This window comes from Lynx rufus, unplaced genomic scaffold (genome assembly GCF_022079265.1).
Source record: "Lynx rufus isolate CCGP_SWC_20201006 ecotype Redwood Valley unplaced genomic scaffold, mLynRuf1.p SCAF_3, whole genome shotgun sequence".
NCBI classification, from domain to species: Eukaryota; Metazoa; Chordata; class Mammalia; order Carnivora; family Felidae; genus Lynx; species Lynx rufus.
In genome coordinates, this window is record NW_025814845.1 from 54,480,108 (window position 1) to 54,507,061 (window position 26,954).

General features: G+C 40.7%; 1 protein-coding gene across 1 annotated transcript in view; it reads left to right on the forward strand.

Annotated features, from left to right (window-relative positions):
• Positions 1-4,515: 4,515 nt before the first annotated feature.
• The window catches only part of SLC4A4 (solute carrier family 4 member 4), a 299,466-nt gene continuing 277,027 nt past the window's right edge, over positions 4,516-26,954 (forward strand). Inside the window, exons 1-3 of the mRNA XM_047091144.1 lie at positions 4,516-4,556; positions 6,197-6,270; positions 24,024-24,203. Of these exons, the coding sequence (XP_046947100.1) occupies positions 6,198-6,270; positions 24,024-24,203 (253 nt within the window). The 5' untranslated portion in view covers positions 4,516-4,556; position 6,197. The remainder of the gene's footprint in view (positions 4,557-6,196; positions 6,271-24,023; positions 24,204-26,954) is intronic.

Sequence of the window (26,954 nt, forward strand, 5' to 3'; positions counted from 1 at the left end):
ATGTGTGTGAGTGTATAATTTTAGATGTCAGTACTGATTGTAGCTTTCTGTGTGGCTCCTGAAAAAGACCTGTGAAAATGCTGATTTTTGCCTCCCCTCTGTTTTAAGATCACAACTGGCAAAGTTGCAGGGACAACCTGCTTTTGAGTTCTGAGATTTGAGACTGACACCTCTTAGTCCCTAAGTAAAGGCCCTCATGCATGCCGAAGATATAATTTTCATGGCAGCCATGGCCAATGATAATAAAACTCCTTACATTCTAGTATTTGTCTGCCCCTCTGCATGCATCACTTTGGTGTGTGTGAGGGCACGTGGGTAAAGAACTGTTTAAACATTTGCTATGTGCAGGAAGGCTGCAGTAAAGTGAGAGATTATGGGGTTCATTGCATGTTGTAAACAGATCAAGCTAGTGAGGATAAAGTGGGGTGGGTTAAAATACGAGGTTAACTAATGCACTTTGAGCTGTATGAACAGAAAGAATCAGCACTGTCAGACTCAGGTATGGACATGTAAAACCTGGAGCTATTCTCTTCCATAGGACACCATCCCCTGGTGTCTTTTTGGGAGTTGTCAGAAAGGCCCAGTGTGGAGGGCGTTGAGAAGAGAGGGCCAGGGGCTTTGGATCTGGGGCTGCAAGCCCCAGAGTGGATCCTTCATGCACGGGCCAGCGTGCCAGGGTTGGAGGATCTGTTTTCCTCTCGTCCGGCTCTGAGCGCTGCTGCTGCTGCTGCTGCTGCTGCTGCTGCTGCTGCTGCTGGGACCCTGCAGCTCACCACATGACCAGGGGACAGGTAGCCCCGCCTCAAGCAGTGGCCTTTTGGCTAGTGCATCCCTCGGCAAAAGCCGGAGGTTAAGAGGAGAATCGCTCCGTGTGAAGTTCTAACCCCGAAACCAGATGCTGTTACTATAGAGACAGTGAAATGCTGCCGTGGGAGGCATAGCGGGAGGGGTGGGAGCAGGGCGGTGGGAGGGCAAATGAGGCGAATCTAGAGGCCAGCGCGCCCGAAGACCTTCAACCTTTAGCAGCACTGTGACGGGCAGGCTTGCGTCCTGAAGCCTGAGTGCTGGCAGCCCGCCACTTGCTGACTGGCTGAGTGGCAGCTGCTCGCGCTGTGTGGACTAGCTGGTGAGCACGTTGGCAGTTGGCGAGGGCTCCGGGGGTGGGAACTCGGAGGGGTGGAATGTAGATGGGTGCCCGAGGCCCAATGGTTGACAGTTTTGCACAAATGTTTCTCGTGCCGGGCTTAAGTCACCCTTACAAGCCTGCTCAGTGATGAGGACCGGCTGGTGAAAGCCGGTCCATTTGGCAGCAGATTTGACATGTGTTACAGTTAAATCATGTTAGTGTCCCAGAATAACAGAGAATAAGAGAAACCCCACGTTGGGTGTGGACTTTGGAGGAAGGGGCCTGACTTCTTCTGTCAGAGGCCCTGTGGAAGGAAGGCAGCACGGGCCCCATGTGGATTTTATACTGACTGGTATGACCCTTATCCCCGTGATGCTGGTGAGAAGCTTCCAAATCTATTCTGAACTTTGCCTCATGCTGGCGATGTGAGCAGCTCGGGGAGCTGTTTTAGAAGCATGCTCCTTCCCTTCTTTCTTTGTTTGCAGCAGAGGCAGCTCGTGTGAAAGGAACACTTTACAAATGGATTTGGGGGCCTGCTTAGGGATTGGATGAGTTAATTTCTTCCTCCTGATAGAAGGGAAAACTGGTTGGGTCAGATGGTCATGTTAAAAGATATCTCTGTCTTACTAATAATAGCAAGCAACTGTGGAGAGGCTTTTAGGAGGGGAACACAAACCCAAATAATTGACGTTTGTCAGTGTGAAGATGGAAGAAAGTTGTTAAGTCCCCTGTAACTTGGTGCGGAGGCACTTGCTTGTGAAGAGGAGAGGGCTGCTTTGGAGAAAGGCCACTGTGACACGCAGGTTTTATGTTTTCAGTCTGTGGCGCTCTTTTTTTTTCCCGCTTCCTACAGGGAAGAGGCTGCTTCCAGACGCTCCTCATTGTCCCTCGGAAGGAACTAGGTTTCTGATTACTTGCTATGTATAGTCTTGGAGGGAATGTGAAATATGTATCAAAGAGCCAAGGAATGCACCCATCATTATTTTCGCTAACTCAGATGGTGCACGGGACAGTGCTTCAGTTAGGCTCGATGGTTCCTCCTCCACCTAGGAAGAGGGCTCTGGGCATTAAACTTTCCTTGGTCTCCTTCAGTAGCTACTGATTTTCTTCCTTTACTTCTGCCTCAGTTGCTTGTTGCATGCCATTTTAGGAAGGGCTTAGGTACAGAGGCCAAACATTTTATTTAGGAAATGCATAAAATGTCACTAAAGGACTTTAGGATCAGCTTGATTGTGGTGGGGTGCAGAAGCGATGTTCTACAGGAAATTGTTGGATCCTGTAGACAGACCGCTAAGACAGGAAAGGGTTAGTGCTGAGAAGAAATGTGGGCTAAACTGCTTTTTGTTTTCCAAAGGGGAGACAGGACTATTCACATGTCTGCAGTAGTATAGCCCTCCAGGATTTTGCTGTGCTTCTGAGGTCTTCAAAAAAAGTTTCCCCATTAAGCTGCTATCCTTCTCTATGTCTACAAGTGTGTTGCTAATGACCTCTTGCCCTTTGGACTGACTGTCCCAGATTGCTAGGGGAAATCCTCGAGAAGGCAGATGGGATTGTAGCGGAGCCCTATCTGTCTTGCTCATCACTGTGTCTCCAGTGTCTAGCAGTATGCCTGGCACCTAGTAGGTACTCAGTAAATATTTGCCAAATGACTGAGGGGATAAGGGAGGAAAGAGAAAAGGATTTGATTGAATGCCCTCTGTGTGTCTAGCACTGTGGTATGTTTCAGGTGCTGTGGTCATTGTCAGCAATGACCTCCATGTTGCCAAGTCAAGTTTTTACTTCTCTGTCTGCATCTTTCTCAGCCTCTTAGTAGCAGTACCTCCTTGACATCAATCTTTTCTGGTTTTTCTTTTACCTCTGACTGTTCCTCTGCTCGGCTTATAAATGTTGACATGGTCCAGCACTTGGTCTTCAGTCTGTACCTCGATTTCTATATTTTCTTCCTGCATGAGCTCATCCAGTAATAGGTGCAGGTTACCAGCTTTGTTCATTGATCCTCCAGCCCTAGGCTCGTGAGCTCCAGACTTGGACATTTAGCTGTGTCCCTGACGGCTCCTTTTTTCATATGAAATAAGCATCCCCACCGTAAAGTGGCCAGGAAAAACTGTTGATTCCTTCCCCACAACCTGTTTCTCCCACAGCCTTCCCTGGGTTCCTAAGATAGTTTCCTGGATTCTTTGGTCTCCTGATTATCCACTTTTCACATAGCAGCCAGAGTGATTCTTGAAAAAGGTAAAATGGCTCGGGTCATTTTCTGTCTTAAAACTCTTAACTATAGTCAGTAATACTGTACTGCATATTTGAAAGTTGCTAAGAGTGTAGATCTCAAAAGTTCTCCATACAAGAAAAAAATCTTGTATGGTGGTGTGGTGACAGATGTTAACTAAACTTACTGTGGTGATCATTTCACAATATGCACAAAAATTGAATCATGTTGTACATGTGAAACTAATGTTATATGTTAGCTTTACCTCATAAGACAAAACAAAACAAAATTCTTCAGTGGCTTCCACAACACCTAAAATTTCGACTACTTCCCATGGCCTGCATGGGCCTGTTTCCTCCGGTATTGTCAACTACTGTTGACCTTCTCTCTGTCCAACCTCACTGACCTCATTTCTCATCCTGGAACTTGCTATACTTGTTCCTACCTTAGGGCCTTTGCGTTTGCTGTTCCCTTTGCTTGGAACACTCTGCCCTCACATCTTTAAATACCTGGTTCCTCCCTATCATTTTTGTCTCTCCTCAAATGTCACCTCCTTGGAAGCGTCTTCTGAACCACCTTATGCCAAGTAACCCCCTGCCTCATTATATTTTGTGCAAAGCACTTAATGCTATCTAAGATTACCTTGTTCATCTCTTTATTATTATTTTATTAGGAATTTTATCTGTCATATTAATGAATACATTCCCCCTCCCTCTGAGGAGTGCCTGGATGAATTGGTAAATATGTTGTATCATTTAATCTTCATGGAAATCTGAAGCTCAGGGAGGCTGGTAAATGATTTGACTTCTCAAGTCTTCAGGGCATTTTCTTTTCTACTATAATCCTGATGGCTGATCTATGTCCTATTTGCAATTAGTTTCATATTTTTAGTTTGAGTATAGAGAAGGAAAAAGACATATATCAGGATAAACTATTGCATACAAAACCCATATCCCTGGAAGAAGATATTCTGCAGATGTCCAAAGGCAATGAGTTTCTTTAAAAAAAATTTTTTTTAATGTTTATTTTTGAGGGAGAGAGAAAGAGACAGAGTGCAAGCAGGGGAGGGGCAGAAAGAGAGAGGGAGACACAGAATCCGAAGCAGGCTCCAGGCTCCGAGCTGTCAGCAGAGCCCAAGGTGGGGCTCGAACTGAGGAACTGCGAGAGCATGACCTGAGCGGAAGTCAGATGCTTAACCGACTGAGCCACCCAGGTGCCCCAAAGGTAATAAGTTTCTTAATGGCACTGTTCACCAGTAAAGGTCAGGGTAAAAAGAAAGAAGGAAAGAAGAAAGGAAGGAAACTTACCTTCATTAAACATGTAGTAGGCACAAGGCACAAAACTGAGTGTTTTCACGTATGTTACCTAATTTGAATCTCAAAGCAATTCTACGAGGTTGATATTGTTACCCCAGTTTCATAAGTGGAAAAACTGAGGCTCAAAGAGTTAAATACTTTGCTCCAGGTGATACATATATTAAGTGGAAGTGCCAGATTTTTTAAATCCGAGTCTACCTGACACCAAATTTCTGACTTTTTATGCTCAGATGGTTGCTTTGCAAGATGGATATGCTCCTAAAATAGAAAAGAGGAAAATGTGAATTCAGTGCATATCCACATAGATTATAACAAATATCTGAAGCACAAGAATAAGTTATACGGACAATATGGAAAACAGACTTACAATATTCAGTGCCTGAGCATATAATTGGATGAATAGAATACAGAGTGAACATTTGGTTCTCTGGCAGAGCTTATGTACGGTATGACATAGAGCAGCTGTCTCCAGAGAAAGTTCTTTGTTTCTAGACCGGTGCGACACAAGCAGCATTTGAGCAATTCGGGATTTTTTTCTGCTTTGTCTATAAATAGAGTTCATGGAATTCTGCATGTCAAAGTTAATGCAATGAAAAGAAGTCACAGAGTATGGAAATAAACCTTAACTCATTCTATAAACTAAGAAACATGTTTGGCATCAGGAGGCCGTATAAACGCTGTCATTACTTGGATGGATTCTGAGGTCTTATTTAGCATATGAAATTGCAGAGCAGATCCTATTATGTAAGGAGATAGGAGGACAGCATAATGTGGCTATAAACCGAAGAACTTTGTGCCCTTCAGGGAAGAGTTAACAGGATAGATATACGTAGAGATGTGTGATAAGAATGTGGAAAATGAATGAATGGGTGGCATATATATGTGACTGTTGCTGAAGCCGGGTTGCTGGATAATCCTCAGATGTCAGATTTCCGTAAGGCCAACATGTGACTCAAAGCTTGCCACTCAACAGAGAATACTGGGCTGTGCTGGTATTAAGAGGCTGGCTGGAAGCTAGGCTCCCACTGTGCACTAGCCTAACTCCCTGTCGTTTTCTGTGTGTGGGTGGGTGTGCATGTGTGTGTGTGTGTGAGGGTATACATTTTTATGCAGTGGGTGTTTAAAGAGCTAAGCACTGAAGCTGGATTTCCACAAACGATCATCACGAGCACTCCAGACAAACCAAACTTCCTCTCTTGGTATTTTTTTTTTTTTTTTTGCTTTCATCTTTTTTTTTTTTTTTCCTTTTTGCAAATCCCAAAGGGAGAACCCCTAACATCCAGCCTATGGGATTGAGATGATTTTCTCTCACCTGTCCATGTGGGTGCCCTCTCAAGGTTAGAACTGAAGCTATGTGGGACCGGCATATTCTCAAGCACCAGCTAAGAGGAGCTGCGTGAAGGAGTAGCAGACACCAAAGGAAGAGTGACTCTGCCCTGTTAACATGAACAGCAGCTTGCAGGTTAACCTGCCCAGAAGCTGGGCTACTTCAAGTGGCTCACTCCAGGAGAAGTCTGAGCATTCTTTTTTTCTTTTTTATTACTATAGGATGGAGGATGAAGCTGTCCTGGACAGAGGAGCCTCCTTCCTTAAACATGTGTGTGATGAAGAAGAAGTAGAAGGTGAGCTTCATGGGGCTGGGGAGGTATATGTTCATACACTCGTGTCTTTGTAGATAATAGCATCCATACATTTCATAGATCTTATATTCTTGAAGTTAAAAATGAAAGCTTTTCTATGGAGTTTTATTAGTCTGCACATTTTGCCTCAACACAGAAAGTAATTTTAAGAACTTCATTGGACCATTAGAATCTGAATCAGTGTGTTCCTGCATGGTTAAAAAAAGGGGGGTGTCTTACTTTTGAAGCAGGTGCCTATGGTAGCTGTGCCTTTCTGTCTAAAATATATGTTTCGCCAGATAGTTACCACCTTGCAATGACTAATTCAAAGAAGCTGCTAGATTTATCTAAATGTATTTGGCAGCATCTTCTAATATTCTTTCCTAAAGCTTGCAGGGTAGAGAAACAGATGTTATAGAAGGAGAATGATATCATTGTTGCAGCAAAAATGGGTGTAAACTGAGGATAGACAGAGGGGTAATCATGGATGAGTTTCAGTTAGGAAATGATGGACAAACAGTTTTTTACTTAAAAAACCTCCAGGACCTCTTTTGTTAATGTTTCCCAGTGTCTGTTAAAAAAAAAATAAGAGTTAAATTTTAGTTAGTGCTATTATGCTTTTAGTGTGCCTCTCTTTTCTTGTCTTTTGACTTATCAATAATGTGGGAATAATACTGTTTATTTGATAGTGAAAAGATAGGGCTTAATTAATATTTTTTCAAGTAATAATGTGAGGGCATCACAGATATACAAGGTACTATAAATATTTACAAAGAGATTTAAAAAAAATAATCAGAGTTGTAGACAGTATTCCTAAAGTTAAATGAAACTTGCAAGTGAACTATGTCATAAATTCTGCCCTTTAGAATCACCTGAGAGACAATTCATATGTGTTTTGGAAACTGTAGTCTGATTGGTACCATTTGGTAAACATTTAATGCCTACCCAAAACTTGGACCAGTGGGGTGGGGGTGGGGGGGTTGGAAAAAAGAATACTGTGTGTTCTGGAGTGATTCTTCAACCAGACTGAAGACCAGGTCCTGGGCACGCGATGCTCTCGTGCCTCCTGGAATAGTTGGAATAGTGTGGTCTTTACGATGTTTCTCACGTTTGCTTACTAAGTTTCTTCTGACTGTGTAGTCTCCTCACCCCCCATTTCCCTCCTTTCCTCATTTATGTTCCTGACTCTGACTAATAAGAATTTGATGCCCAAGTTACTTAGGAAAAAGGAAACTACAGTATTTTCTTTCATATTGTTTTATGGGTTCCTTGCACTTTTACAACATGACTGTGGGAAAATGTCAAGTTAGTGAGAGCAAAATAGTAAAACTTTTGTCTTAAGATTCTTGTGCCCCTGTGTTAAGTCTCCGTTGTGGTGACTCTGTCACTGTCCCAGTATTAATGAGGAGATAAGAATCTTAAAGTTACAGCATATGAATGTAAGAAATATGGTAGGATTGAATGAATGTATACTTTCGGGACAATTAAAGTTGAAAAATCAGCGAGAAGGCTTGGGAATGAGATGTACTGCGTGTGTGTGTGTTTTCCTTGAGAATAATGTTCTCGCTAAGTTCACAGGAGATGTAAATCACTTCTTGGGTTTATAAGGTCTGTAGGATTGACAGCACTCTACTGCAATAGGATATTGTACATGGGTTTCTTAAGGTGTTCACTAAGAAGTTTATTTCCCAAGGTATTATGCTCGATTTTCAAGCACAAACGTCATGAACAGATCTGTAGGCAAGTTTCTCTGAGAAGAAGCAGAAAGACAACAAAGCATGGTAGACACATCTGTAAAATGGTTTGGCCTTGTGATGATTGAACTTGCCTCATGGCTATTGTGTATTTTTGTATTCTGATACGACTTGTGTTTTAATGATTATCTTTCATGTTGATTGGAGCCTGAGCTGATTACGCTTCTTTTGAGGCATGTTTCACGAGATGCCTGTTCCTGAATTTTGAGACTCTCTAAGGATGGTTGCTTATGGTGTCGTTATCTGGTGGAGAATATCCACCAGGGCAGGCTCTTCTACAGTACAATCTTGAAACTGCATTTAAGGACTATTTATTTCTAATTCAGTGCCTTCTTAGCTGACCCTCTCATTTTCCTCACCTGGCTTCATCTTGTGGGAGTGGAATCACTTAGATTTTATAGTCACTCCAGGTGAAGTATAAAGATGTTGAAATGGATGGGTTTTATGGCTTATTCATGGTCTCAGTGGTTGGGAATGAAAACTGTCAAGACCTCTAATGAGGATTCATAGTTTGAAAGGGACTGTTTTCCTCAAGGACACGAGTCCATCTCATAGCTTTAACTGCAAAGAGAAGGGTGTATTTGAAGGAAAGCAGACTTTTCTCTTTGTTCTGAAGTGGTTGAGTTTCTGGTGCAATTACGGAAGGAGTAAGGGCTCCAGTTTTAAGCATCAGAAAGCGCAAGTGCAAGGAGCGGGCCTACCTTTCATTTATATTATTAAGTGTTTCCTTTTATCCACATAGGTATTTCTCTTCTAGGGTAAACATGGTTGAAGTATAATGCAGCACACTTAGCAAAAGGAAACTTAAAATAAAATTTTGTTGTTTGAAGTAATTTGCACCAATCAGATATGCTCCCAATAAGCGATTATGAGGGTGACTGAGGTCCAGTAGCTCTCGTTACTTTGAGGTGTTCGTGCTTTTAAAAGTCTTCTTAGGGTCTCTTAATTTGTGATCATTGGATTCAGCTCAGCAGTTCTTTTACCGCTGTCGTTCTGCGAAGGGGCGACAGACTGAGCCTTCCAACCACACCCTCAGTTCACCTGGTTCAACTTTACTCTCTGGGGGTGGCATAATGCTTCATCCACGGTCTAAAAACTCAGTAGAAAACCATCAACTGCAAAGCTCACTGAGAATAGAGTGAGTCAGAAAAGGAGTCATCCTCTGTTTAAATAATGAATTTATGTGGGATATATTTAAAGACCTAAACCGCATTTTCACATAATTTCCTTCGTGTGCATTTGTGTTAATGATTTAAAGAGATACTCTTTAAAAAGGCAACCAAGTACCACTTTAATCTTTAAAATAAAGAGAAGCTTTTATATCTGTTCTTTCATTGGTTACCTCGTATCAGTGTATATGTATGCATGTATAGTTTTGTAAAGTTAACATTTTTTGGCACAGAAGGGTTACTGTGGATATACTCATTTAAAAATGTCATAGTATCAGATACTCATACTTGTTTCTGTACCAAAAGACTCCAGCTCCAGCCTCGGCACTTCCACAGAATTGGTCTGTAGATGACAAATTGGTAATCGACATCACCAGAATGATCCAGAAACGCTGGCCATGAGGGACAAACACGCTAAGTTTTCATTTCGAACACACATAGGGGAAATTGCCGGATTTTATTCTGTGAACCAGGGTTGAGATCTGAAGAGTCCCAGGTAGCTTTTTCCAAACAGAAGGAAATCCTATGGATGTTTTATCCTTAAAAAAGGCAGCCAAGATTTTGGATCTGTATGATATAAACAGATTACTTAATATTCTCATATTTTGCAATAGGGGAAAAGAGCAAACTCCACCTTATCCTTTGAGATAAGGCCTTGGCTCTGCAGGGCTAGGTAACTTCCCAGCAGGCGTTGGCAACTCTGACTTTATGAGGAGGGGCCTTTTCTTAACATGGTCTAACCAGCAACTCAGGAAGCATAAAATACAGCAAGACAATATTGGCTGAAATGTGTCTCCATTTCTGAAGTTGTGATCAGTGCTCTCAAAGCTGTTATGATATATTGTGGTGGTTTTCCTCTTCTGTTCAAAACCAAGTCCAGAAGGAAGTGTGCTCCCATCTGTCCAAATGGAAGAAGAATTTTATAAATTCCCATGTCTACTGATGGACATTAAAGGAGAGAATTGTTAAAGATTCGTGGAATTTAAGGGAGGATTATTTTTAGGGAAATAAAAGCAAAAAAGCAGAGCAGGGTCTGGGACAGAGTAGATGTTTCCTAAATATTTGTTACAAGAAGGAATTGAATAAGTGAATATATAATACAAACTACGTAAAGCGTAGGTAGAATTACTTTATATACTCCTGTAACGTCTTTGTTTAAATTTGTAGTCAGAAATTTGGTTCCCTTAGTACTCTTAATCAAATGAGACAATACAGCCTCTAAAGATCCCGTCCTTGCTGTTACTGCTATTTGATTTTGCAGAGATCACTGACATATTTATATTGTTTATATGTCCACACTCATAAGTAAAAGAGGACCCTGAAACATGTCCGCATTACTCTCTTTCCTTCCACTCTGGTTTTCGAAGAGCGAGGCTACACTGATGAAATGGTGACGATTGTCTTTTTGGAGGTCAGGATCTCAACATTTTACTGACATGAAATCATAATGACTTAACCCTATTTTCCCTAGAGGATATCATGATGACGTATTTATGTGTATTGGAGGAGGTAGTATCCTAAGGAAAAAGTGGGGCTGGGTGGACATTCGTTAATAATTACAATGGTTGAAAACGTAATTGCCAAGAAGGAGTGAATGAAAACCTATCGGATGGGAAGGGAGGGGCCAGGTTGGAGCTAGGGCTATTCTGAGCACTGGGTGTAAGTGTCCGGTTGCATTTTGCTGACCTCTTCTCCGCTGTTCGCTCTTATTGCTCAGAAACTGTGTGTACAGAGGAAACACTTGGGCGACTATTGCTGAAGGAAAAGCCTTCTTAAAAGAAACCTGTATCCACCCACCAGAGAGCTTTAAAGAAATGTGGTGAGGTGTGTAAGGGTTGATCCTTGAATAACAGCGTGGGTTTCCCAGAGCAGGTTGTGCTCACACAGACCTTTCTCAGTGCCCTGCTTCTTTCCCATCATGGCCTCAGCTGAAAGCCCGCCAGGGTCCCTAAAGCAGGCAACACTTAGCTCAGGAGCTATTTGACACCTCCTGCCACATCAGTGAAGTTAAATATTTGCATATAGAGTTCTTTAGCTTCAAGGGAATCCGATGGTAGTTCTATGGGTTTTGAAACTGGAATGAGACATTCCTTCCCAGAACTTTCCAATTATAGAGAATTTCCCGGTTAGTACAGTTTGGGCTAAAGGCCTCGTGAGGACACTTTCTGTCCTAGGTGTCTACATTCTTTTTTCACAGTAAACCATAAAAAATTGAAGTTGGTGCTTGGGTTGTGTTCTGCAAGGATCCAGAAATTCCGAAATAATGTTCTTGCAGCAATTTTGTCTATAGATTTTTGTTTTAGAAGCTTTTTATCTGGTCATATTTATGAGACATATTGTTTGATATTTGGCGACATGTTTGACGTATTTTTTTGTTATCTCATTTTTAAAAATTAAAATACTTGCTAAAGTTGTTGAAACGTGGTGGCTCAGCATCAGTTTGGGAATAAAAGTTTTAAAACTTTTGCCTGATCTATTGCTGAATCATTGCATAAGTGAAGGAAGCAAATTGCAGTTTGGATTTTGGGTTTCTTGCTCTGTAAAATGAGAATAATAGAACATGCCATTTACCAAAGAAGCGTTGCAATAATTGTCAGAAATTACGTTGCTGCTGTACCTGGCATTGGGGTGCTTTATACGGAATCACTTTCTGTATGTACTTTGTCTTTCTGATTGATACAATTTCACCAATAATTTTCCGTGATTATTATCATTCCAAAAAATTCTAACTGGCTTAAATGTTTTTTATTTGCTTAATTCATTTTTACCAACAGCTATCCTTTGCCTTCCTAATCACACTTGCATCTTGTGTTGGAAAAGGCAAGCTAGAATGGTCAAGTGAAGTTTCCCAAGGCCTGCTGTCTATTTCTCTTTGGACTCATTCTTGTTGCCTTTAAGCTCTGGGCACGAGATCTAATTTTCGTAATCACACTGCTCTAATTCATATTGCCCCCAACTTGTTAAATTGTCTTCCATGATTGTATACAGAGTAAAATACAAGTGTGTGGCTGTTGTCTAATAAAGCCTGTAAAAGTGCTTCTTTTGGAAAAGATGTAAGTGTATGGCACTTTCCCACCAATGAAGAGGATTCAGGGGTCAGTTGTATATATATGTAAATATATATGTACATAAATAAACACATCTTATATGAGATGTGTATATTCCTCCTCCCACCCAGCATAGACTAGAATAATCATGTTCTTTGTTGGTTATTATATAATTTAGGTGCCAATTAAATGAGATTATGCAATAGTATAGAAATAAACCTGAGCTAAGTATCTCCCCATTTTTGTCATCACAAAATGCAGAATCACTGGGGGAATTGAGAATTGGGTCTGATGAGAGAGAATAGAGGAAGATTAGAATAAAGCTGAGTAAGGCTCAGTTGAGGCTTTCTTGTTGCTGTGGTGAGCTTGCTGGTGGGGTTTTGTTTTATTTTTTAAAATTTTATTTTGCTTTTTTGGCTGCTAGCATTTAGGGGACTGAGGTGAGAACCTGCCATGACAGGAGCTCACAGGAGGTTCCAAACACTGTGCCCCTGAGGCTGCTGATTGCCTGGTGGGATGAAGGCGAAGGTAGGGAGTGTGGTGAGTGATATCCATTGAATCAGCAGTATAGGTGACTTAAATAACTCCCTTCTCTGAAGAGCTGCAAAAGCTTTTAAATCTGGTTAATTGTTTTTACCTTTCCATGGAGTTAGAATTAGAAGGCAGTGCTGTATCCAATGTGTTCACCTTTCTTTATAGTCTGCTGACTTTGAAAGGAGAATAGACTCTACTTCAGCCTCTTGAGACATTGTTTTACTGACTCTTTTCATGGTGGAATGCTCAATAACTTTTAGCAGGCCAAAACTTCTGAAAAAAATAGGTTTTGAATTTTAGTGATATTGGCCAACATATCAGCTTTAGAGGGCCAGAACTGCACATTGTAGTTTTGTTAAATCGCCACCCCACCTCTAGCTGATTATTAAATTTTCAACAGGTAATTCTGTCCCTATTGAAAAATAGAGACAATGTCTGGGATGTGGAATGAAAGCTTATAATTGAATCCAATGGATACATGTATTTGGCAAATTAGATCAGTATCTGATTGTTCAGGTACTTTTATCCAGTCTATGCCGTGGGTTAGAGAACATAGTTGAGAACCAGGAGTCTCAGAACCTATTTCTATTTCCAGCTCTGCCCTGCCTTTGTGGGTGACATGAGGCCAATCATGCTTATGTGGTTACATTTCCTTTATGCAAAGTGCAGTTAATGACCTATCTTCTCATCTCCCTACCAGAGATGCTCTGAGGTTTCTTGGGTAATACCTGAAAAATACTATGGTATTGGCAGTAAGCCATCGACAAATTACTTAATTTCTGAACCTCAGTTTTCTTCCACAGAGAAATAGCATTTGTGCCTCCCTGTCTCCTAGTTTTGCTAGGAGTACTAGTAAACTAATTTGAAGTCCCCAGGATGAACCCAGTAAATTTAAGATACTGCCTCCCTTGGATATACTCCTTGCCTGTAATTTATTGCCAGCGATTGCTGTGACTGCAGAATGCTTTCAGACTGGAGCTAATACTGATATCCAGTAATCAACAAATTAGTTGATTAGTATCTGTGTTAACTCTTCTTATTAGCTTTAACTGATGCACAGCGCTTTGTTTTTCTTTAAGCTTGTCAAAATGCTAAGAACAGTTGCGGATATAAATTCTGATATGTTGCTTTTCTGGGCTCACATGTATCATTGAATGCCATAACATATTCCAGTGCAGGCCACAATGAATGTATGATCAAATAAACCAGTCATTATTTAAGGACAAGGTTGTTGGTGTGATAATGTAGAGAGCGGATCATGTATGTGGGTGAGTTTGGGTGGGAAACGGGTATGTATTTCCCATAGAGTGACATGAAGTTGAACTCTAAAGCATGCACAGGAACCATCTAGGGCAAGAATGATGGAAACATCACAGGCAGGCATGTGTGAAGGCCCAAAGGCGAGAAAGAGATAGGCCTATTTGAGAAGTGGAAATGAGAACATTGAGGCTGGACCATGTGAACAGAGCGAACGTGGCCTGAGGTAGATAAGATCCTGATGATTCACGGCCTTTTATGCTATGCTAAAGATTTAGGATTTTATTGAGTATGCACTGGGGAGCCATTGCAGAAGAGTTTTAAGCAGGAAAGTAACCAGACAAAACTTACATTGAGTTTTTTTTTAATGTTTATTTATTTTTGAGAGAGAGAGAGAGAGAGAGAGAGACAGAGACAGAGTGCGAGCAGGGGACAGGCAGAGAGAGAGGAAGACACAGATTTTGAAGCAGGCTGCAGGCTCTCAGCCATCAGCACAGAGCCTGACGCAGGGCTCGAACTCACAAACCTCGAGATCATGGCCTGAGCCGAAATCTGATGCTTAACCGACTGAGCCACCCAGGCGCCCCCCCAAATTTGCATTTTTTAGAAAAGATCCCTTTTGCTGATAGATGGAGAGAACATCCCAGGAGGACAAAGATGAATATGGGAGACTGTTGCTGAGATTCAACTGAGAGGTGATTTTTCAGTTATACTAGAGTGGAGACAAAAGAGACACCTGGGTTGGACTGGCAGGACCTGTGGAGAGACATAAGGGTACATGGGAGCGATTGCTTCTGGATTTCTGCTGTGAGCAATTTGGGAAATTCATGTGCCATTCTGTGGAGGCATGAGGTCTGTTCCCTCTGCAGCCAGAAAGGAGTTTGGAAAGGGAGATGGGTGAGAACGAGAAGAAGCACCTGGGAGAATAGGAGGTGGAAAGAACAGAGGAGAAGAATGGAAGGTGTTGGAAGAGCTTCACACTTGACCTTAGCCAAAAGGCCAAGAAGCGATGGGAGGAGCTTATGAAAAGGCGAGAGAGAAAGAAGACACAGCCTGGCTGGCCTCTGCTTTTCATAAGCTCTTCGTCCTTGGGATGAGCACTGCCCTGAGAAAGTCTAGGTCCTTGTCCCTGTTAATACAGTTACTGTCAGTGTTGCCACAAGCAAATCACTTTAACCTCTCCAGGCTCGTGTATCCATCTGTAAGGTGAGAATGTCGAGCTGTATTTTCTTTAAGATGCTTTTTTTTTTTAGCTCTAAAAATTCTGTAACCGTTCTAAATATTTTAACTGGTTAAGTGTAATGGAGGACATAGAGGGAAAGACTAAAAGTTTTCTGCCGTTTCTCAAAGTGACCATTGGTGATCAGTGGAGGACAGAGGTCATAGGCAGAACATTTTCATATTTGGGGCAGTTTATGGAGCTAAGGGTTGTGGATTTAAACTGGTCATTCTATAAGACAGAAACATTTTCAGAGAATTCCTAAGCCCCTTTTTCCTTCTAGGTAATTACGAACTTGAAAGGACGCATTTTTTTTTTCTTCTTCTGTGTTTTGAAGACAGTGGAAGACGGGAGGGATGGCAGTGGTGGGCTGGTACCATGGCAGTACTAGTGGGAAAGTGGGCAAGGAAACCTTCTATGTCTGGGAGCACCAAGAGTCCCAGTCTCTATGTTATTCACTGGCTTTTGGCTTCAGTTGGCTCACTGGTAAATGAAAAGGTTGAATCATGTAATGTTTTAAGGTTATTTCAACTCTAAAAGTATGATTACATGGTGCTATGTCTGAATGTTGTCCTTCTCTTTTCTGGGAGGGTGAGGAGAACCATAGCCAGGAAGATTCTGCAGTTGGCCTTATTCAGGCTATTTAAGTCTCTCGGGGCACTTTTCCTACTTCTTGGTTATTGTTTTAGTCCTATGGCATTGTCCCTATCTCATTTACCTATGTGAGAGGTATGTGAGAGGAGGGAATTATGTGAACTAATATTAAATATTTAATACCTGATTAGCCATGAGTGCATTAACTATATGGTGGATTATCTGTCTATAGCAACTAAAGACTATTCTTCCTATTACCCAGCCGGGGCTTAGGCCAGTGCTAAAAGGGAACCCATAATAGATTTGGAGATGGACAATGTGGGTAGGATGAGAGTGTGAATGTGTGCATTTATGTGTCTCTCTAAGCTGCCTCTCTGGCTGCAATTGCAAATCCAGTTATCAGTGACCATTGGATTAGCCATTGTTTTCTCTCTCCCAACCCTGCTTCCCATTCAGTTGTGCAAATGGTGACCATAAGAGAAATAATGGAAACTGTCAGTTCTCAGTGTTTGGATCACAGGTGGATCTTATCTGACAGCATGTGTAGTGCACATTAAAATTCACCAGCCTCTTTTGGGGGTTCTGGGGTGTCAGGATGAGTGGAGGGTTCATCTTTCCTGTTGGGTGATTCTTCTTCACTCTTAGCACTGCCCCGCCTGGCACGGGCCTTCCCAGGCCTTTTGGTTCCAATCTATTCTGCTCAGTCAAGTAAAAGGATAACAGCTCCTGGGGGTTGGCACTCACTGTGTGAAAGCTCTGGATGAAACTCTACCCAGAGCAGGGTGGAGATTGCCAGGCACGTGTTTCTGGGCAGCGTGAGGGAAGATTGAGGTTGTGGAAGGTGTTCCCTCTGTCAAACATTTAAACCCTGTATAATGAGTAAAGCAGCCCACTGGAGGGCAAGATAGACGGTCTAAAGCTGGCTCTTCTGCCCTGCTCAGGGGTGCCTTTGCTAGAGAGCAGAGGGAGTTCACAAGTTGTTATCAGGGCTCAAGGGAGGGTGAGGAAATCATGCTCTGAATTTTCCCTCACAGAAAGGGAAGGGAGAAGGAGATCAACACTTGTATGGCACCTTTGTGTACTTGGGTACCATCTGCAGTGAGAGACAATTTATTGACATCATTTGATTTGGATTGTCCATGAAGATGATCTCTCTCTCTCTCTCTCTCTCTGCATCTCCTATATATGGAGTCTATACAGATACCTCTGCATATCTATATGCACCTGTATCTATATAGATATATAGAGATACAGATATACAGACATAGATATAAATATAGATTATATTTGGTGTGTACAGATGAGTAAAGGAGAGATTTTGCTAGAGCAAAGTTAAAATTACTTTGGAGAGTCAACTCTTTAGAGATTGTGAAGCACTTTAAGTCTTGTTTATTTATTAAGATAGGTTCCTGTACTACCTTTAAGTGGTTGTTCTAGCCTAGCTATTTTCAAATAATTGACGACCACTGAACATATTAAGTCACATGTCTTTAAAAATATTCACTACTTGTAACTTTTTATAATGCTCGTCAGTTTTTGCCTCTTATCAGCTATTAGTGATGGTAACTGTAAGAGAAACTTAACCTCAGTGTGTGCTCTTAGAATTCTCCTCTTTACCTAAAGGCTATAAGTAGAACTTCACCAGAAATGGACACTTAAAAGACAGGTGTAGACGTTTACTCAGCTAAAGGACAGGAGGTTAGCTGAGTAACCCTAAGCTTGACTCCCCTTCACGACTTTTTCCTGTACCTGTTTGTTCCTGCCTAGAGATTGTTAGCATAATCATCATCATCATGAAATATTAAATATTAAAAGCACTGTGCTTAGTAAACACCAGATAACAAGCTGAGATTTCTTATCAGTCTTGCTTGGGGAACCTCAGGTTGCCCTAAGGATTTCTGGGAGGCTTTCAGTGGATGAAATTCCCATGCAGTTCAGTGGGAAGAAAAGTATTTCCCTGTTTTTCATCACTTGTACTATTTGCCTGCATGCCTAATCTTAAATATGATTGGTAGCATTAATATTAAAAGAGATTACTTATCAACATTCAAAATGATTTATAAATACGTAAGTAATATATAACTTTCTATTAATAAACGTAGGCATTATTTTTTTTTCTATGTGAAAAGTGACCCCTATCCAAAATACAAAAAGGAAAATCAGCTCGTGTCCTGTGTAGTGGTATATGTTTGAAATGCAGACCCTCTTGCAAACACGTTTCATCACAGGCTGACTTTCCCCCTGTTAACTGCAAAATTATGCCATGCCATTTGAAGCAGGTTTTCTTTTCATGAGTTGGTATTTATGCCTGAGTAGCAATGTTATTTGGGTTATATCTTATTAGAGCTGCTTATGGACAGTCTTCTGTGTTTGTTAGTAAGAAGCTAACAAATTATTTGCATTTCATTTATTAAAGTGTTTAGGTTTATAGGCACTGATATATTTCTTATTATATGAAGTGTCAACACACAGCCTCTGTGGCATCTCAACTTGATACTATGATTTTGTTTAAGGTTCTTATTCCTCTACTTCTAAAAAATCTTTGACATTTGTTTTGGTTTAAGAAGTAAAGTCCACAGCATCTTTTTATAATCTGTCACTCATCTAGAGGCTCTGCCTCCTCTTCTACATTTTTCTTTCCATAATTAAAATAGAGATAATAAATATCTCTTAATTTTGTTTCCCTCTGTTACATCCCTCTTGGCAATAGATACAACATGTCTTAGGCATCTTGGCTTAAGGCCAGCTTATTTTAGATAAACTAGGGAAGGCAATATTTGACTTATATTTTGGGAATATTGCTGATTAGTTCTAGAAGAATGATACAAAGTGCCAGACGTTGTAGAATCTTTGAACTAGAGAAAACAGAAATTTGGTTGACTATAGAAAGAGCAACAATGGAAACATCCCTCAGTGTTTCCTTAGATATGTATGTAGGTGGATGGGGATGGCAAAGATTTTACCTGTCCTCTGGGGATCCTTTTTAGCTAGATCTAAATCTATAGGTCTAAATCTTTGCCTAGAAATCTATGCTTCCCCACAACCACCCCAGCCATTGCCATCCTCTTCCCCGACCACTGACATCTCAGATTAAAAAAAAAAAATTCATATAATTCCTTATTCCCCAAATAGTTTAGTGTGAAGGGAAAATAATGCGTGAAAACCTGGAAGAATGAGGTTAGTGTATAAAATGCACGTCTCAAAACTCTGCCCACCACTGGTTGGCCTGAGACTTTTCTCTTGTATTTCTAGCAGCCAACACGAGGAAGAAAGTGTAATCAGTTATAAGACTGATGGTATAAATGCTGTATACTATATAGCACAAGCGTCCCCCTGCCCCCCGCCAAGAAAAAAACAAACCAACAAATCACCACCAAAGTAGTGATGAAGCACTCGCTATCTTTGTTACTGCCACTTGAAAGCTGTTTCTCCTGTGTGCTTTTATGAGTTTGTTGGTGACAGTATCCTTGACTTCCCTGCACCTTGGTTTCTTTGCTTGTATAATTACGATAATAGTAGTCCTTAATTTGTGCAGTTGTGAGGATTGCATGAGGTAATAGATATCAGAGACCTAGCCAGAACCTGGCACGTTTGTAAGTACTCAATAAATAGTTGCTATCATCTGTATGTACAGTAAGAACAGTAATATGTTTCCTACAGGAGCTAATAGGTCTATCTTGCATATAGAGGCATATGTGGTTTCACTGTCCAGCGTTTTTGTAGAATTTTGAGTTTGGCTGGTGTAAAACCTTCTTCTGGTTTGTCTTCTGGTTTGATGGGTTTAATTCTACAAAATCCTAATCATCCTTGGTAGCACACTGAGTATCTGTGACAGCCTCTTAACTTGAATGACTACAGAATTTCCAGGTGTGAAAGTTTTCTGTTGGTCTGAAAACAGGATAGCAACTATCAATGACATTAGTTTAGAAATATCTTAGGAATTGGAAGAATTGGACACGATAGAATCACAGTACTGCTTTCAGCCGAGGTGGAGCAGGTGAGGATGGGAAGAGGCCAGCCTCACCTGGTGATAATTTCTGACCTTCGGAGATAACCAGGAAAGCCATGCTTTCTTCCCAGTAGTACTGGCTGTGGCATGGATTGTGAGATATTCTCAAGACATTTGGAGTTTGTTGGGAACTTACACCATCTGTCAGAGAAAGGCATGCAGGGTATTTATTTTAACACATGATACTGAGGCCACTGCCAAATCAAGGACTCAGTGCCCTTTGACTCACACCTAAATGAACACTGTCAAATGTGGATTCCAGTAGTTTTGCTTGATACAATTTTAGTAGCAAAAATGCAAACTTTATTTTAATAATATTTAAAACAGTCACCGTAAATTTTTTTTTTTTTCTATTTGAGTGTAGTCGAGACAGTCACCTTTTCTTGTGAGTTCTAGCTATTTTAGAAAAAATGTTGCTTCTCCTTTGGAAAGAAGTTTTTGGTGAAACTTTGGAAGCAGTTTTTGGTGAAATTTCTAGCTGAGAGGTCTTTATCTCATCTTACCTTATCTTTTATCTTATTTTTGAGTCTAAAATTCTCTTACAAGTTAAGCTGGTAACTCTCCCTGATTCTTTCAGCATCTACAGTTTTGTAGACCCTTGCTGGATTGGAGAGCTTGTCTGTCACGTTTCTCATTTTTTATTTTACGTGTAAAATAATACTACACCCTCAACCTTTGTATATTTCCAAAGTGCTTGCTGTCATTTTATGAGTTCTAGTGTTAAAAATAGCCATCAATCTTCATGACACATCTCTGAGGCAGGTAAAGATATTTTATTGAAAATAAATATCAAAATCCACCCATGAGATTCTTATCAACAGTAGTATATTTTCATTAATTCTGCGTCTGTTGATCCTGAAGACAGGTGTTCTGTGGGAGCAGCAAGAATGCTTCCATTTGAGCTCATTTTACTTTCGGTATTTTTGTAACTTGGCGTGTACAACTTATGAAATATTTGGTTATCACCTTGAGAAAGCATGCCTTACGCTCACTTTCCAAGGTGAAGTTGTCTTGCTCTCTTCCTCTGGGCAAAGAAGTTGAAGTGTAGAGCAACTGAGAAGTAATGGGTGAAACACAAGCACTGTCCCCAGGTTCCTAAAGGTTTATTGAACCTTAGGACCGTGTTCCTTCTCTTCTATCTGAACGCAAGACAGAAAAGGAAAATTTAGTTACCGGTAATGTGTGAGAAGAAAAAGGAGCATGCTTTGAATTTTTGCTCAGTGTCATGATTTCCTCATGACTCTCGGGAGGTAGTATCTTCTTTCCTTAGGGAATATTTCATTCTACTGTAGCGTAAGGATGCCCACAAAAAGTTCATGGCTGTGTGGGTACCAGCGAATTGTAGCTTCCCAGAGGCCATCACTGAAAGTATTAAAAATGCTTAAGAGTGGTTGCTTGAGATGGACGTAGGTACAGAGTGCAGTACTACACATGTGCACAAGGGATCTTTTTGAGTTGGTGGCAATGTTCTAAAGTTGATTAAGGTGATGGTTGCAGAACTCTGTGAATATACTGAAAATCTTTGGGTTATACCCTTAAAATGAGTGAATTGCACCTCAGTAGTGTAAATTAAATTATACCTCAATAAAGCTGATAAAAATGTCTGAAATTTGGAGTGTTTTGCAAGGAACCATATTTCTGCTTGATATCTGGGCTGCAGAAAGCGGTATCATATCTGCAAGCTTCCCCACCTGTGTGAAAGTGTGTGCTGAAGTGTGGGGTGTGTGTGGATGGGAAACATCTGAGGCGGGAGCTGGAGGAGACAGGGAGAAGCCGAATCTTCTTCCTAAGGCAGGGGGAGGCATGTGATCACGATGTGAATAAAATGGCACTGTTTTTGTGGGGCTGCAACTTCAGTTAGGTCCCAGAAGGTAAGGTATGTTCCTGTCTGTGGGCTTTGCGAGCTCACTCTCTGAATCACCCTCTTTGCTTAGGTTGACAATGACAAGAGTTTCTAGAAATCTTACCTTAAAATCTTGTCAGCCCATATAAGCTGTCTTTTATTATTTTTTTATTATTTTTTAAAAAATTATTTATTTAAGTTGAAGTTATTTAACATACTGTGGAGTATTGGTTTCCGGAATAGAATTTAGTGATTCATCACTTACGTATAACACCCAGTGCTCATCCTAACAAGCGTCCTCCTTAATGCCTATTACCTGTTTAGCCCATCCCCCCCCCCCCCCCCCCCCGCCCCAAACACACTTTAAACTGTCTTTTTAATGACTTATCAAAGGTACTGTGTAGATTTGGGTAAATATAGTAAAAAATCTTCCTGTGTAACATCTATATGACTGATGTAACTAACCTGTCACTTTTTTTTTTTGCTTGGTTGCCATTATTTAATAAGATGTAGAAAATATTTAATGTGACAGGTTTAAAAATTTTCCAGCTTCTTAATTTTTTTTCATGATGTTTTCCTAATTCCTGAATGAAAGTGACCAACCTTTCAGTGTTTGATTCACTAAAGAATTTGGTTGGCTTTGCTTACATATATTGTGTGCCTTGAGATAAAGCTGCAGGACTCCCTTAGTGACTGGAGCACAGGAAACAATTGACACTGTTTCTTAATTCACATTGTTTCTGAGACATTTCCTACTTCCTAGTATAATATAGCTTTCCCATGAGAACAATTTGCTTGCAAATGGTTAGACACGATAAATTTCTCATTGGCACTCAGTCTGTGAGGAGCATTTCACTGTGCTTTGTAATAGTTGAGTTGGTGTGTGTGTGTGTGTGTCTACGTGTGTCGGGAGGGGGGAGTTTCACACTTTATATAGATGCCTCCAACCTCATTCCAAATACCAGTTTTTTTTTGGAATCCTAACCCATTCAGTTAGGGATCTGCATTCCTTAGTTGGAGGCTCCTTCCTAAAGGAGCATACAATTGTTTTAATCCTTCCAATTTAAGGGAACACCCCTGTGAATTATAGTGTTTTTAGATATGCCTGGTGAGTGACTGTGGAAAGTGACTCACAGCCATTTACGTGAGACATCGTGCGCGTACACGTGTTGCATGTTAGGTTGTGATATCATCTGGGGCACTGTAAAGTGGTCATCCAGGAATAATTCCAGAATGGGAAAGGAGATGGGGAAGATGATATAATCTCATCTAATTTGCAGTTCAAAAAGAAAAAAAGTTTTCACATTACTTCTGAGATAGTGGTTCCCACATTCAGAAGTTGTGCTGTAATAAAGTGAAAGTAAGTTTCCCAATTAAAAAAAAAAAAAGATGTGGAGCTTTGAGTTCCTTTTTTCTTCCTGTCTTATCAGATTTTGTAAGAATAATACCACTTGTCAGTTTTGCAGCTTCTTCCATCCAGAGAACTAAAAGCATTTCACAATCTTTTTTCCTCATGCCCTTCTCTTCAAGGCAGTTTTTGCTGGGCTGGGTTTATTTTTATCATTGCAACAACCAGTTTTTAGAAACTTTGGGAAACGAAAAAAGAAAAACGAGAATGGCACTGTAACGGACATTCATTTTAGCTGTTTCCTAGTGTGAACATTTGAGTATTTCTGAAATCTTCTCTCCAAGTAGGTCTTATTTTTTCTCAATTTGTCCCAGTTCTAAGTCTCTATTCTGCTGATTTCGTAAAAAAAAAAAAAAAAAAAGTTTTAATGCAAAAGCTTATCTCCAGTAGAATGACTTCTTGAACTTTGAGTTAGATCTTTATTTATTTATTTTTTTTTGCTGCTCTAAGACCTCCTTTTTAAGCACTCTGTTTAGTATAATCACAGACTCGTGGAAGGTTAGAACTGGGAAGGCCTCCAGGGATCACCCAATGTAGTAAGCCTCTTGTTATATGAATGATGAGATTGAGGCCCAGAATGGTTAAGGGATGTGCTCAAGGTCAAATAGCTAATTGAAGATGGAGGTTTGACCAGAATCAAGGGTTCTTGATTTCTGGCTTGGCATTTTTTGGTTTCCCTAGAGAAAAGTTCTCTATCCGGATATAACTGGAGCATACCCTCCCAGAATCCTAATGCCAGCCAACAGGTTGAATTACACTCTCGGTCACGGAAAATTGGGAAGACATTTTATCTTTCCAGTTTGTCAAATGTAAAATGGTAATGAATTCGTAGACATTTTCTTCTGACCTGAGGAGCTTGTGAAATTTATATGCAGCAGAGAATGTGATTTGAAATTACTAATGATCTGTGTACCTTTCTTAGGCCACCACACCATCTACATTGGGGTCCATGTGCCGAAGAGCTACAGGAGAAGGAGACGCCACAAGAGAAAGACAGGGCACAAAGAAAAGAAGGAAAAAGAAAGAATCTCTGAGAACTACTCTGATAAGTCAGATGTGGAAAATGCAGATGAAACCAGCAGCAGCATCCTCAAACCTCTCAGTGAGTACTCCCTGGGTATTGGTTCTTTTCTCTGCCTCCATCCCACGTCCTCAGAAAAGACACTTTGTAGGATCTTGTGGCTAATGGGGAGGGACACAATCCTACTGGGATGGTCTCTAAAGGATAATGTCTATGGAGAGTCTTTTCTTGTCCTAGCAGGTTGTTCTAGGAGGAGGTCTGGTAAGATTCTTGAAAAGATCTGACAAAGTTTAGGCACGCTTGGATAGTCTAGATTTTGACTAGTGAAAGAGGGCAGAGTGTTATACATGGTATTTAACTACAGTGATCAGTAGTCACTGGAAGACTCAAAGGCATTTTTAGATGGCTTTTGCTTAGAAATAGGTTCTATTGAGACAGTAGGTCAAGAAGAAAAAAAATACATCTTACGTATATATATATAAAAAAACATAAACTATCATATTTATCATATATCATATATCATATATCATATATATATATATATGTATACGACATTGATGGCGTTATAGATGACATTTAACCAGGCTGTGGGCCAGGTTGATGATTTAGAAAGGAAAAGTAGAAAAATATCCCATAAGGGAGAGAAGAGTGTAGAGTAATATGGTTCTGAAAGCATCGAACATATTAAATATCATACATTGGATGGAAGTGTTATTAAGAACAGGGTAGTAGGAGGTCAGAGAACACCCATAGATTCAACTGATACGGTAGACAGTGTGTTTAGGTATATGCTTTTGCTTCTTCTGATGTGGAGGATATTTGGCTATCTGGGGAACTTTGTGGCTGAAGCGAGAACGAATATGTGCAGTAGAAGGGAGAAGCGATAGAAACACATTCCAATTTTGGCAGATCCTCCAACAGGAGCTACATAGTGACAGCTTTGTATGTTGGCAGAGCTCTGTACACTCTTCATCTTTTTGCTACAGTTGCAGAAATATGGGACCTGTAATAAAATGCATTATGGGTGGCACAGATAAAGCTCCAGTTCAGTCATTGCAGGTGATGAGAGGCCAAATTAGAATTAACAGCTCGGGAGTGTTGAAAAGTGAATTTACAGAGTTAAATTAAAGAGGGTGTGAAGTGTAGTGATGGGAATCTGTGAATCTCTTACAGTCTCACCACTGAAACTGAGCAGGTGGCTTAGAAGCTAGTGAGGTACTATCCTAAAAGAGGCAGTACAGATGGACCACCAAACTAGAGAGCAAAGGTTGCAGGAAAGCTTGGAGATAGACCATAAAATTGAAACTTAAAGGTATTAGAATAAATGTAAGACAGAAAGGACCAAAGGGCAGGAGATAAGAATTCTGTGCTTTTCATTAGAATGTTGGGGGGAAAGCCTTTCTGAAAGGAGTCCTTACTATTCGGACTAAAATAATGGGGTCTGTTTCAAGCAATGTCCTTGAAATGCAGATAAAAAAGGTCACAGTGAATAGTCTGCAGGAACAAAATTCAACACCCTTCTCCAAATAAATTACTACTCTGTATCTGTGTTTGCTATCTGTTTTGATGAAGCCTGTGCCAGAACCCGAGGTTCTCTCCCCCGTGCATGTGTGTGTGCGTGAGAGAGAAAGAGAGAGACAGAGAGAGAGACACAGAGAGAGACACAGAGAGAGAGAGAGAGAGAGAGAAAGGGAGAGAGATCGATATCTCCTTCTTCCCTGTCTCTAAGTCATCTCCCATTTTGCAATTTATGAAAAGGAGCGCATCATCACTATAAATACTAAAAAGGGAAAAATGCCCACCTAGACAAATGCGCTGAGGGATTTTGAGATAATTATGTACCAGCTATTTAGGAAGGGCAACAGAAACAATGCCAGTAACCTTCAAGTGGTAACAGGGAACGAACAAATCAGAAAGGTAGTGAGACTGAATGTGCATCGACCACAGTGGGGGTGGGGTGGGGTGGGGGGAAGGGGGCAGTTGCTTTCTGTGGCATTTGGGAACCAGTTTGAGCACAGTATGTAAAATAAACAAGGCAGTCCATTCTCTTTACCCTCAGAGGTCTCCTCCTTGTGGGGTACTGCATTGTTTTGTATACCCAGTTTCTGAAGGGATCATATGGAGAGACTATTTTTAAGGACCCACTTGTTCAGTGATCATAAGAAAATTATTTGTAAATGTGTCTTTTATAGTTATTTTCTTGTTAGCCAATAAATTATGCTGTAATATCCCTTGATGTATTTGATATGAGTCATCCAATTTGACATGAAGGTCCTCTTAGAAATTTGTACTTTCTCTGCTGCTTGTCATGGGGACTAGATGAATTGGTTTTCTCTGGAGCACTTGTATGTAAGTCAGAACTGGTGCACCCACGTATAGAAAGGCATTTAACCCTAAGTTTTTGGGGGAAGCTATGGGGCTCTGGCACCAGCATAACAACAAAATTCTCATGGGAAAATTCACTGAAATATCTGCCTAGTATACCGTTATTGTGTCTCAAGAACAACCACACACGGTTTCTGTTATTCTTGGGTCAGGGTGTTTGAGTTACTTACGCATATGGACATACCATGTCCCGTAGATCAGATTCCTGCATGAGCCTGACTTTCTGTCAGGTGATGCCTGTAACTTCTGGGAAAGTTATAAATGGAGTAACTCAATGAGAATCCTCTCTGATTCTTTCCTTGCTGACACCCTTATATACAATCCATCAGTGACTTTTATTGGTTCTACGTCTAAAATAGATCTGAATCTGTCTACTCCTTTTCGGTTTAACTGCTGCATTCTGGTGGAGAGAATCATCCTCTCTTGCTTAGACCATTGCGACAAGCT